At 37.3% G+C, this 13,543-nt stretch overlaps 1 protein-coding gene across 1 annotated transcript; it reads right to left on the bottom strand.

Moving 5' to 3' along the window:
• Positions 1 to 9,199: 9,199 nt before the first annotated feature.
• LOC141648986 (uncharacterized) lies at positions 9,200 to 10,354 on the bottom strand. The gene has a single exon (XM_074457692.1). The coding sequence runs from the start codon at positions 10,352 to 10,354 to the stop codon at positions 9,200 to 9,202; it is 1,155 nt and encodes a 384-aa protein (XP_074313793.1).
• Positions 10,355 to 13,543: the final 3,189 nt, after the last annotated feature.

Genomic DNA, 13,543 nt, shown 5'->3' on the forward strand with positions numbered 1-13,543 from the left:
TGAGTCATGCAGATCTCGCTATTTTATACGCTCGAAATTATCTACGTACACAATTTAAAATTATTTCCATCTAAGTCAATGAATATACATTACATATAAGATATGTAAGATATACGCTCGAGGATTTGAATTTGTTTCTCACCGAATTTCGATTTTCTTATCAGTTTGGATTTAGGGATTCTATTATTATTATTATTATCATTTTAATCTTCAATTAAGTTTTAGGGTTAGGGCTTTCAATTAAACTTCAGTCAATTGGGAGATAATTCGTTTTCTACTGAGGTTCAATTGCTTGAGGGAGATAACAGATTTATTTGAATCAATCTTGGACCTCAAGACTGCTCCTCCAACATTTAGCATTCAATCGCCATGTTCGTAACGTGCAGGTTTTTTTTCTTACTTTTAGTTTATTGTTTTCACTGTTCTCATTATGTTGTTTTGTTTATTCTTAAATATTTTGTATTTACTGAAATAAAGACATACAATGAACTGGAATAGAATAGATGTTGTCATTGTAATATATTCTTTTTTCTAAGCACAACAACTTCTAGCTTAGCCGGTAAGAGCCTAACCTGCTTCCCCCTGCGGCAAACCTTTTTGTATTGTATTTCTTTAATCAATTAACTTCACTCTTGAAATAATCTTCTTTGCATTTCTTTAATCAACTGATTTTGCTAAGTGATAGTACACCATTTATTTCTTAGTTTTAAATAAAATTGATTAAGTGAATGGTGTTGATTGAGATAGTGAATGATGGCCATAACTCGGTTAGTTCGCCCAAATGTCTCCAAGCTTTGTTATTGGCGTTTTGACAGCAAGAGCGTGACTGCATACCATGTCGGTCTAAAATTCATAGCATTGGCGTTAACTATAGCAGCCTACGTCATTCCCTTTTGTATATCCTGTCACGCTATCAAGCCATGTCAAAGCCTTTTAGATAATTGTTTAAGGATCTATTATCTATCTCGAAAATTTGTACTAGATGGAGCATGACAGCAGAGTAGACCGCAATAAATGACGAAAACATGGAAGAAAAAACTGAGATGAACTTTTTTCGATCTAAGAAAATTAATCGTGGTGCTGAACACTTTCTTAAGAAAGTTGGGGCATTTTCAAATGGTAAAATTTCTTGGAAAACTGGTTGTGTGTAGATGAGCAGCTTCACCCTCAACTTATTTCTTTGCTCTCAGGGTAAGTATCATTTTATTTATAATGAGAAACTCTCTTATCTTGCAGCTTTTCAGTTATATCAAAAACATATTTTTGTTTATATAATTGTTTTTTGACTTGCTGGCCAGATTGTCTGGCTCTTCAACTCAGATGGTAAAGTTTCATGAGGTAACTGTTAAAGAAATATAATACAATTCCAAAAGAAAAGACCTGAATTGTGAAAAGATGTCAGGGTTTGGGTTTAAAGTGAAATGCATTGTTAGGTCCTAGTGTAGACATACAACCAAAGTGAAGTATTGAAATATCATATTCTATGATCGTTCACATGGTTCTCTACGTTTTATTGAAATACTTCCTACAAAATATAAATATGTAAATCATTAGTGGAATTACAGGGAGATATAACGTAAAATTAGACCTTTGTCTACATACAGTGATACAATTATCGTCGTTTGTGTTGGATTTGAGTTTCTTGTGCTTTTAAGCTAACATAAGTAGCTTTTTTGTTTGTTTTATTTATAGAACTGGTGAATTGCTGGGTTTTGCATTCTTCGATATAAGTATCAGGATGAAGCTGCAAAAGCTGTTGAAAAGCTAGACGGTATTAGTTCATTATTGAATTAAATTAGTCGATGATTGATTTTAGGGTTCTAGCGTTTAGATTTTGCATCTTTTACTAAATTCTGTCGTTTTTTGTTTAGGGAAAGTTGTTGATGGGAGAGAAATAATGGTTCAGTTTGCGAAAAATTGTCCTAACGCTGTGAAAATGTGAGTTGCGAAATTTGATACTTGTTTGGTTTGTGTAATTTAAAAGCCTTTTACTTTCTTATTGAAATAGTTTTGATTTTTAGTTTATTAAAATCATTCTTTAATACTTGTGTATCCCCATAGTAGAGTAAAAACGTATATAGTTGTGATATTATGTAAGAAGTCCCTTGTTGAAATCTGCTTACAGCGTCTGGCTGTTTTCCACTTCATGAAAAAGTGGCTATTGGGAGGCTAGAGATCAGGTAAATTGGGAAGGATGCCCCAATATATTCGGAAATATCAACGACAACCTCAACCCATCTTCCCGTCTTCTGAACACTGACTAATAGTCAGATGCACCATTCTTTACCATAACCTATATTCCCCATTTATAATGTTGAGGTTGTTTTTCTTACTATTGATTTGCTAAATTTATTATTGCAGATTCAATAATGTTGATTCACGAGATGAAAGATGTTAAAGAGGTGTGGGCTATCAAAAGTTTAGAGAACATGTAATGTTGATTAGTTTATTAACTAAGATGTGTATGTGATTATTTTTACACTTGGATGTATATTCTTTTTAACATCAACAATACTTGTCGGATGATACACAAGTTTGTTGGTTGCCGTTCTCTTGTATATGTACTCTTTGTTCGTTTCGCTATTTGGATTATCAAATCTCTAGTATATTGCTACCAAAAATTTTGGTAGCAAATAAGTTTTTTTTAAAAATAACTACCTATGGTGGCGGTTCTTCACCAAACAACCGATGTTATAATTACCTTAAGTGGCGGTTTTGTACCAACAATCGACATTATAATTATCTTTAGTGGTGGTTCTGTACCAATAACCGTCGTTATAGAGAACATGTAGTGGTATAATGATATTATTGATATACCTATGATGGCGGTTTTCAAACAATAACCGCCACTATAGGTGAGTTATAACGGCGGTACTTGTCTAACAACCGTCGTTTTATATAAGTCTATAATGGCGGTTTTGTTCTATGACCGCCACCATAGGTAATATATAGTGGCGGTTGTACAACCGCCGCAAAGTATAAACAGCCCCGTGATATACGGCGCACCCAAAATCTGTAAAAACCGCCACAAAAAGGTCATTTATGACCGCCACCGTAGGGGTTTTTTCTACTAGTGATATATGAAATGAGATTTGACAGGTATACGTGAATAATGTAGTTTTCCTTAATGGAAATATGCAATAAGTTGTGTCAGACACACCTTGAGATCCACGTTATCAGAATGTGCTAGACAAGTGAGAAAGTTTTGAAACGAGTATCCAGAGGTTGGAATTTTCGATCTCAACAAAATGATTCGGAAGTGTTTTGAATTATTTGAGATAAGGATAATTTTATATGTACACGAAAGTTATGGGAGTATAATTCGCTTTTATGGTTTGGTATGTTAATGACATACATATTAAGGAAGCGACATTTTGTTGTCTCAATAAGACTTGCAAAGATGTTGTTTATGTACTCTTATGACGAGTGGATACCAATCTAGTCTTGATGACTATTATGGACAACATGAGAAATAATCATTGTAAGTTGGTTACATTGATATCAATTTCAAATAGACAAGTATGGTTCCTGATTGTAATCTGGACACATTTTGTTTAAATGAAAGTAATTGTGTGCTGAAATGGTTTCAAGTACGACACTATGACTAATTTTACAACTAAAATGAGTACTTTGTTGCTTATGAAGCGTCGAATACAGTGTGTGGTTTGGAAATCAAACACATACACAACTATATACTTTGTTGCTTATGAAGAAACAAAGAGTACATTTGATTTAAGAATAAAACGTGTGCTATTGATTTTACTTTATTTAGATAAGGTAAATTAAACATATGTAAGATAGTAATTGATGCAATGGCTGCATGTCCCGTAGAAAACCTCTTTCGCAATTATAATATGAAAATTCATAGCACTGCGATTTGTATAAGACGCATTAGCGAGTGGTCTTGATACTACCAAGAGGTCTTTATTTTAGTGAGAGGTTATGTTCGATATGATTGATACGTTTGTATGACATGTTCTTTTATATGATAAAAGGTTGACTTTGCATTTAATTATCGTATAATTGAATGTTTGTCCTAAAATAGTATACATTGTTTAAACATATCACCAAGTGCATGACTTGGTTATGGAACTCTGTTTTGTAAGATAATGTATTTCTATATATATATGTCTCTAATCAGGGCATAGTGAAAGGGACACTTATGCCTCATAATGATTAGTTACGAGTTGGTTGATGACTACGTTCCGTAAGTCATGATATTGAGATATCAAACCAGACACATGGATACATGTTTGGAATGTGTACGAGACCGACCCGTCAAAGAACTTTGTTAAGGTTTCGCTTAGTGTCAACAAAGTTTCTTTCACCGTTTGGTAGTCTTTAGACCTGAGTCTTTGACTATTCTGTACATGTGAAGTGCTAGTTTTGACATCATCAAAACTGGTGGCTATAAAGGTGATGGTTGAACTTGTCATGGAATGTGTGACAGAATGTGGTTAGACAAAATGGGATTTGGTCCTCCTTTGAGAAAGGAGTTTATCATCTTCGGCCTCTCGAAGAGTGGGAATTGTATAAGTGCATGGCCATGCCCAGACGAGGTAAAAGTCAGTCGTCTGTTGTAACAATTCAACTTAGAGATTCGAGAAAAGAGATAGAGATTTATAGGGATGACACTTCTCCTACCTTAATTCTCATCTGAAGAGATAGAAGCAAAGAGATTATGGTGCCTTATAGGACATAAGTGAAAGTGGGAGACTGAAGGAGTTAGTGTGCCCATATGTCCGGAATATTGTATAACCGATTAATTCTATGTGGCTGCAATGTTCTTCTAGGAGCCGCTTGTAGTCTGAGTCCTAAATGAGTTAGGATTCGGGTAGTATTAATCGGTCCTACAGGGTCACACACTAGATGAGTTTTGGGCAATTATAATTAATATAGATTAATTATTATAAAGGTAATAAGAATAATAAAAGATTATTCTATTAGAGTTTCCATATCCTAGATAGTTTAGGATTCTCCTTGAACTCCCTATATATAGAGATATAAGGGGAGATGTTTTATGATCAGTTTTTCAAAAAGACAAAAATCTAAAGGGAGAAAGAGGGAAGAAAATTGCCCTTAAATTTGTACTAGCATACATGCTCATATTGTGTGGGTACCGGTAGAGGCGCAACAATTGGGGCGTTATTGTGAGACGGTCTCACAGATTATATTACTATTTAAGGAGCTGCAATTTGGGTTTATATACTTCTTATTATTAGCATATTATTGGAATTCTTCCGCATCCAAGTAAGTTTGCTAATCACCCTTTTGTTTAACCTTAATACTTAACATGCATGAGATCTTGAGAATTCTGTAATTCAAATATGTTGAAAATCGTTACAGAACACTACAACTTCTACATCCCCAAAACCTTGCTCCTGATGTCCATTGAATAAAGTATCAAAGTAAGAACTCCATCTAGCCTTTATTTCGTTATCCTGAACCAGAACCTTGCCGTCCATATCTTTCACACATCTAACTCTCCCAATATCCCTCGTTTTTCGGTCTCTTATGCGGGCCAGTTTATAGATATCTTTCTCTCCTTCTCTCGTGTCCAACCTGGCATACACTTCTTGGTTAACTTTTGCCCTCACATCACGCACTGCCTTTTTAGTGGCTCGTCTAGCCTCCTTGTACTTTTCAAAGTTCTCATCACTCATGCATTTCCCCAAAACCTTATAGCATTCACGTTTTGTCTTTATCGCTTGTCTCACCTCATTGTAACACCAAGATGTGTCCTTACTTGATGGTCTATTTCCTTTAGATTCCCCTAACACCTCCCTCGCCAAATCCTTTACAACATGATCCAATTTATCCCAAGTTGCATCTATATCTTTGCAATCCGACCAAATATCGCTACTTCCAACCTTATCCAAAAACGCTTGTTGGTTTTCCCCTTGTAGCTTCCACCACTTGATTTGTGCCTCACCGATTATCTTTCTCTTCCTCACTCCTCAGGCCTCTCTTACCCCGAAAATCAAGCACCACTAATCTATGTTGTGTTGCGGCACTTTCTCCGAGTATGACCTTGCAATCGGTGTACTCTTTTCTCCACACATTCCTTACCAAAAGGAAGTCAATTTAACTAGCATTTCCTCCACTCCTATAAGTCACCAAATGAGAATGCCTTTTCTCGAACCAAGTGTTCATTATACCCAAGTGATATGTCAAAGCAAAATCTAATATGTCACTTCCTGCTTCATTTCTCTCCCTGAACCCAAAACCCCCATGAATGCTCTCGAAGCCAACTCGACTAGTACCCACATGCCCATTGAGGTCATCACCAATGATCAATCTCTCCAATAGGGACTCATTCTACAACCTCTTCCAGATCTTCCCAGAAGGCTCGTCGAAAAGAAGCATCCAATCCTACTTGAGGTGCGTAAGCACTTATAACAGCCAGCACCTCATCCCCGACTATAAGCTTAATGCTCATAATCCTATCACTCTTTCTCTATACTTCTACCACATCATCGATGTAATCTTTATCAATGACAATACCCACTCCATTACGACTTTTGTCATTACCCGTGTACCAAAGCTTATAACCCAAAGCGCTATCACCCTTGCTTTATCTCTGACCCACTTTGTCTCTTATAGACACATTATATGCACTCTCCTCCTTTTCATGACCTCCCCTACCTCAGCTAATCTCCCTGTCAAAGAGCCAACATTCCAAGTACCAAAACGTAACCTACTACCTTTCCTAAAGTCATGCCCGAGGTGGCTCGCCGCTTTAGGGCGACGACCTAACAACCCTTGCATATTTGTCACTACACCCGGGTCTAAAAGATGTAACGCACCCTTGCCTATTTGACACCACCCCCAGGTGTAAAGATGGCGCGTCGCTTCCGGGCGACGACCTAGCAACCCTCACATACTTTTCACTGCACCCGGGTCTAAGAAGTGCAGCGCGTCGCTTCTGAGGAGATGCCCCAACGTTGTAAAATTCCGATTCATGTCCATAAAATGTGACTAAGTTTTTATGCTGGTTGCCACATACCTACCGCAACCCTCCTTCTTTATCCGGGCTTGGGACCGGCAGTGAATGCCCGAAAACACACAGAGGCGGAGTTGATGGATTTATACCTCCGTTGTAAATTATTCTTGTTTACAACGGTTGTAAACAAGAATTTGTGAACTTAATATATAACTAAGTTTATGTGTATTTTCTCTAAGTTTTATAAAGTTTGTAAATTACATCTTAGTTTTTTGACGTCAAAACTCAAATTTTTCTGAGGTTATACATAATGTTTTTGAGTTACATTGTAATTTTTGAGCTAAATGTTTAAGTGAATGAACTCGGAAACTTTATAACAAAACTCATAATTTTTAAAACAAAACTCAAAAACTTTATCTTAAGCTCATAAACTACATCATCTGATGTAGTAAATCATAATACTTATCGTTAAAAATATGGGTACCCTAAAAACTATGTCAAAGCCAGTAGTAAAGCAACCATGCGACTTATCCGATTCGAGTATTGGGTCGCGAGCTTTATCAGATGGACAAAGTTTCGTCGAGTCTAATTCAATAAACAGTAGCTCCATGATCTACTCATATTAGCTACACTATTCATCACGGGTTAAGGTTGACAATTCCCAACAATGAACATAACACTTAAGGTTGAGATTCCATACAGTTTAGCTACTGTACTGGAACAAGCATCGGATAATGACGGTAACGAAATTCCTGAATCCAAAAGCCTCTAACTTTCATCAACCTAAGTATCCGTCGGTTTGTCAGATAATATGAAAAAGCCTACTTATCCTGGGAAACAGCTATAGGCGATTGCAAAATGATTTTCTCAAATGTTATGAACACACCAGTGCAAGCTGTATGCTAAAACACCGTAAGTAGCAAACAAGGAGGCACTCCATAAACAATAGTTTTAGGAACTGATGACTGCAAGATCTCGGGGCAGCATCTTCAAACTACAACCAGTCTACTTGGCATAAACTTCATGAGCCTCCTTAATCGGTAGCACATACCTCTTCAAGAAGCAAGGTTCAGACAACTGGACGGTGCCATAAAGAGAAGGGTTCTTGTTTAATAAACCTTCTCCTTCAAAATCAGCAATATCTATTATCTTGTGAGTTATATCTAGGCAATATTCTTTCTCCAGACTGCAAGTAAAGAAGCCCGACCGGAATTTCAAGTAAGCAGGCTCGAGTTGCAGCTCATTCATCAAAATACCCAATTTTTTCCTATTTTTTCTTCAGATGTTGGGAAAATATTAGGACTTCTCCTCATTAAATTCATCCAAGGAATATCATATTCAGTCCATCCAAGGCAATCCATCCAAGGCTATTGAGCATCTGACATTTCGACTCAATGGGGTATTGAAGACAACAAATTCATGCCATGCAAAAACATCACAGAAGATCTTGGAATCCCCGAGTCCTTTTCAACCCTAACCAACACATTTCGGAAAAACTCGGGTTCCCTTAAAAAGGACCCAGCTGAAGAATGCTATTCTAAATAACAACTTCAAAAATCAACATTTGAAACAAGATTTTCCAGACCAGGACATGTGGTGAAAGGATTGGATTTTTTTTCCTAAAAAGCTTAATTAGAATTTCATCACTACTCAAAAACTGCCCTAAGATCTAGCACAATGATTTACGTACCAAAAACAGATTTCAGGAGACCATTCATCTTTCTAAATGAGTTTTCCCCTCATCCTTGAGTTGGTAGCTCAGTCAAACAATTATAAGTTATAATCTCAAAGAACAGGCAAGACTTCCTCACTCACATAGCCAAGCGCCAAACTTCAATATGTAAACTCTTCTGTAGCAAGAAATAAACATGGCGTGAAAAAAACACCATATATAGAAATAGTTCATAAGAATCACAAATAAACTGTTAAACGACTAAAGGGAGAGATTTAACAATCTTAATGTAGAGAATATGTCTACGATAAGTGGCAACCATAGAACTTTTCATTCAAATATAAAATCTGACTTGTTTTAAGGAAATTTCTAATACCATAAGAAAGGTCATATGACAATTCCAAACAACGAAGACAACGCTTAAACTTGAGATGCCGTTTAGTTTAACTACAAGACTGGAACAAGCATCGAATAATGAAGATAACAAAAGTGAAGTATGGACTTTTCCTGGGTTTAGCATCTTGCAGATTGAAAACGACCAGTCACTGCTGTAACAATAGTTTTAGCCTCTTAGGAACTGATGACTACACACTCCCTTGCGACAACGTCTTCAAACTACAACCAGTGTGCTTAGCATAAACTTCATGAACTTCCTTAAACGGTAACACAAACCTCTTCAAGAACCAAGTGTCAGACAATTGGATGGCGCTAGAAAGAGAAGGGACCTTTTTCAGTAAACCCTTCTCCTTTAAAATCAGCAATATCTTATGTCTAGGAAATATTCTTTTCTCCAAACTGCAAGTAAAGAAGCCACACCGAGATATCAAATAAGCAGGCTCGAGTTGCAACTCGTTCATCAGAAAATCCAACCTTTTCTTAATTCGTTCATCAGAATACGCAAAGCAATTTGCATTTTTCATCATAAGTGTCTTGATCTCAGATTGGGTCCAACCAAAACTCTCAAATATTCGACATTTAGACGCAATATCCTCCTCACTAAACCCACATATCAAATCAATGCCATACAGAAACATCATAGAATCTCGAGTGATTCCTAACTTCTCTTCAACCCTAATCGTTACATCCTTAAATACTAGTGGATTTCGCATAAAAAATGCTGGATTCCTAAGTAAGTGTTTCCTGATAGATTCAATGGGGATTCCATAGCTATCCAACAAAGCAACATTGGGCGACAAATTCTTAAGTACACTGGAAATGTTTGTAGCCCCTAATTTGGAAAGAACCCTAATAACATAATTATGACAACCCATAACTTGTCTCAAAATCCGGAATGCTGGCAAAATAGAAGTATCAACCTCATAATTTAAAACAGTGGGATTTGCAGAAATAACCCGGATTATATCAGTCTCAGAAAACCCTTGTTCTTTCAAAAAATTGAATTTGGGGATTAAAGTTAACTGGGCATTATAAGACAACAATCGAGGCTCCTTGGACACAACTTTCCTGAGATAGGTATCATCAAAACCATGTTTTTTGAAGAAATTAACAACAGAATTTGCAGTTTCAAAGAAACGGGAGTCATTCACCTTGTTGTCTTTAAGGAACTTGGTGGAAACGGAGAGAGCTTGTTGATGAGAGAAACCCAGAGAATCAACTAAGTAATCTGCGTAACAAGCTGTTGAAGTTGTTGTTGTTGAAGATGTTGAGTAGAGTAGGAGACGTTGGAAACCATGGTTGGAATTGTATCTTCTGCCAACAACAATTCTCAAGCTCTGCATTTCGCGCTCTCACTAAACTTGAAATGAAAATTTTGTAAATTGAGGTCACGTTTCAATCAAGAGAGGCTCAGGCGCGCAGCTTATTAAGGGCTTTAAGGCTAATGCCCTACTGGTTGTTTCGGGTTAATGGGAATTACACTATTACATACTAGGTATCTCAAAATCTGATCCGATCCGATTTGTTTTTTTTTTTCAAGATTAAGACTCCAATATTTAGGAATTAGGATAGATACCTAACAAATGAGTCAATTTGTTAGGATAAAGATAAATCAAGAATTTTACTAAAATATTAAAAATTATACATTGTATTTGGCGGTTTTTGAGTCTTTTTCTAGAATAATGTTAAAAATAAAATAATTATCATTTTGGTTTTGAATATAACTTATTTGTTAAAACGATGTCCACCTAGAATTAGAGATGAAAGTGGGTCGTGTCTCGTGCCAGTCCACCGTATCTGGAGAAGAAAGTGGAACGTCCCAGGCCCATACAGACGGGCTTTGTGACGTGCCATGTCGTGCTAAACAAATGAAAATGGCGGCCTAAGCACACCCTATAGCCCATGGTGTCGTGATGTGACGTGTCGTGTACGAGCGTGCCTTAACAATTCCTCCACATTAGCCCAATTTCTTAGTATTTTGAGCATGCCCAAGTGTGTCGTGTCGTGCCGGGTCGTGCCTACGCATGGTCTTTTTTCTAAAACTTCGGCCCAGACACGGCCGATGGTGTGCTGGGTCGTGCCAACTCCGAGTCGTGCTAAAATGGGTCGTGGCCTGTGCTGGGGCGTGTCAGCCCAACGACCTGCATGCCGACTTCCATCTCTACTTTGGTTTTTTTTTTTTTTTTTTGTGTTGATCAGGAAAACCCATTACCGACAGCTGAGCAATCTTTATCGAAGTATTGAAGGCAATTTAATGGTTAGACCCCTCATAAGTTTGGTTTATTCATTCGTAAGAGACATGAATCGAACTCTTGAGTACTTATTATCATAACTAATATCCAACCATAGTACCTCACAAATACTATTCCTAATATTACCAAATCCCGAAATCTAATATCCTTATTATCATAACTAATGCTGAAATTAAAACATTTAACAAACTTCCACATCGCATTCAACTCTGATAAACTACCTTAATTTCAACTCATAATAATATTATTGTAATTCAATCCTTAAAAGAGCCTTATAACTTCATAATTTGCCACATTTCCACAAGATTTAAACAGAATCAGTATATGTAGATTTACAATAAAAAAAAGTGACTTTCAACATATATTTTTCTAACATAAATGAAAATACATAAGTGCATAATTGAAATCTAAGGCTTCGAAGTAAATAGAGCGAGCGCGGAATTTAAAGGATTATGCAGCTGAATTATGGCTCCTTACACTGGTCATGGAAGATGTTGTTCAGAGTTATGAAGTTTTTTTTACAACAACAAATAGCGTAGCTTATAAAAGAGCTTCCTGAGCAAGATTATGAGCTATCCTAATCATTCCCCTAGGATAGAAACTAAGAGAGCAACAGTGAAAATGATACGCAATAGACTTAATATCCTGGATAATGCAATTGATAGACACAATCGCCTTCTCCGCTCCAGCAATCTGCATAACCAAGATAAGACAACCCGTAACAAGTCTAATATGAAGATACCCTTCGTCCAAGGCCCATTTGAGTGCCATGATAGCAGCATGTCCTTCGACATGCATGGCAGAAGAGGGAAACGAGCGAGCGTGAGCAGTATTCCTTAACGTCTTGTTACTCGGCCGAATAGGATAGCAGTACCATCCAACAAGCACCACCCCATGCCAGAACTTCTATCAGCCCTCCAAGCAGCATCACACTTGACAGTGTAATACCACGGTTTTCTAGGTCTTGTTACTCAGCCGAATAGGGCTAACTCGGCAGAGTAGAGTGTCGTTTGTTTTCTGGTCAGGCTACTGTCCAGGAACACTCGGCTGAGTAGTGTAATACTCGGCCGAGTAAGGGGTACTCGTCCGAGTACTCTTGGTACTCGACCGAGTAACCGGTCTGACGGAATTTATTTTCGCGGTTTGATTAAGGATGATTAAAGGTTATAAAAATCGTGTTTTTACAGTTTACATTCATTTTACCAAAACCTAATTACATTCCACACTCCTCTAATCATCCTTAATCACTCTCAAGGCAATTGATCGTTCGTAAGTCGCTCGTTCATCTCTTTCGCGTTAGTTCGTCGATAAGTCACTAGTTTCATATCTTTTGTTTAGAGTTGTCCTTTAGGGTTTTGCACTAATGTTTGGATTTGGGGAAATGGGGTTAATTGGCATGTTTGTGATTCGGTTTTTGGGATTATTGTTAGGTGAAGGATTTGTAGAGGAACGTTTTTAGCTTCCGTTGTATACTCGTGATTTGGATCAGTGATAAGGTAGGGTTTTCCTACTCAGTTTCCTGTTTAATTGATTTAAGATGGATTGTTTGTTGTATTGGCATGTTTAGTATCGTTGTTGGAATTGTTGGTTGTGGATTGGTTGTTGTTTGTCTATGTTTGCGAGGTGCGTCATCGGCTGAGTGGAGTCATAATTCGGGAATGACTTCACGCCCTTGATTCGCCCATTGTGGTTCCCGTCACAAACGGGGATGTGCACATTAATGGACATGGGTTATTGCTCGTTTCAATGAGCGGGGCTTAGGTGGGCAAGGTTGCGATCCTCCACTGGCGGTGAGGATTACCTGTTACGATGGATAATTTGGCAGGGCTACGCACTTAAGTGTGTAGCCGGATACTGGATATGATTGGAGTTGGAGAATGGTTGTACAGTTGTTTGCCCTGGTTGTTCTTTGTGATTTAACTTATTTTGATTATTTAGTGAACTGACCCCGTTTATGTTTTATAAAACTGTGGTGATCCATTCGGGGATAGTGAGCAGATTGTGACAGGTGATAATTACATTTAGCTGCGGGGATGAGGACGCGATGTCATCACTTTGAGATACTTTGTTTTGATGTATTAGGATTTATATTCTTTTACATTGGTTTCAGTTAAGACGATGTATTCATTTAATATTACACTTTAATAATTGTTCTTGGATGGTTACTTTTGATATACTTATCTCGGGCAACCGAGCTGGTATCATCTTCATATGTTAGGGTGGTCCTTGGTAAGGCACCTTGGTATATGGGTGTGTTACAGACAGTGCAAACATTCCCAC

This window comes from Silene latifolia, chromosome 3 (assembly GCF_048544455.1).
Source record: "Silene latifolia isolate original U9 population chromosome 3, ASM4854445v1, whole genome shotgun sequence".
Taxonomy (NCBI): Eukaryota; Viridiplantae; Streptophyta; class Magnoliopsida; order Caryophyllales; family Caryophyllaceae; genus Silene; species Silene latifolia.

Coding starts and splice junctions, on each gene's coding strand:
- LOC141648986 (XM_074457692.1), bottom strand. CDS start 10,354: ATGCAGAGCTTGAGAATTGTTGTTGGCAGAAGATACAATTCCAACCAT.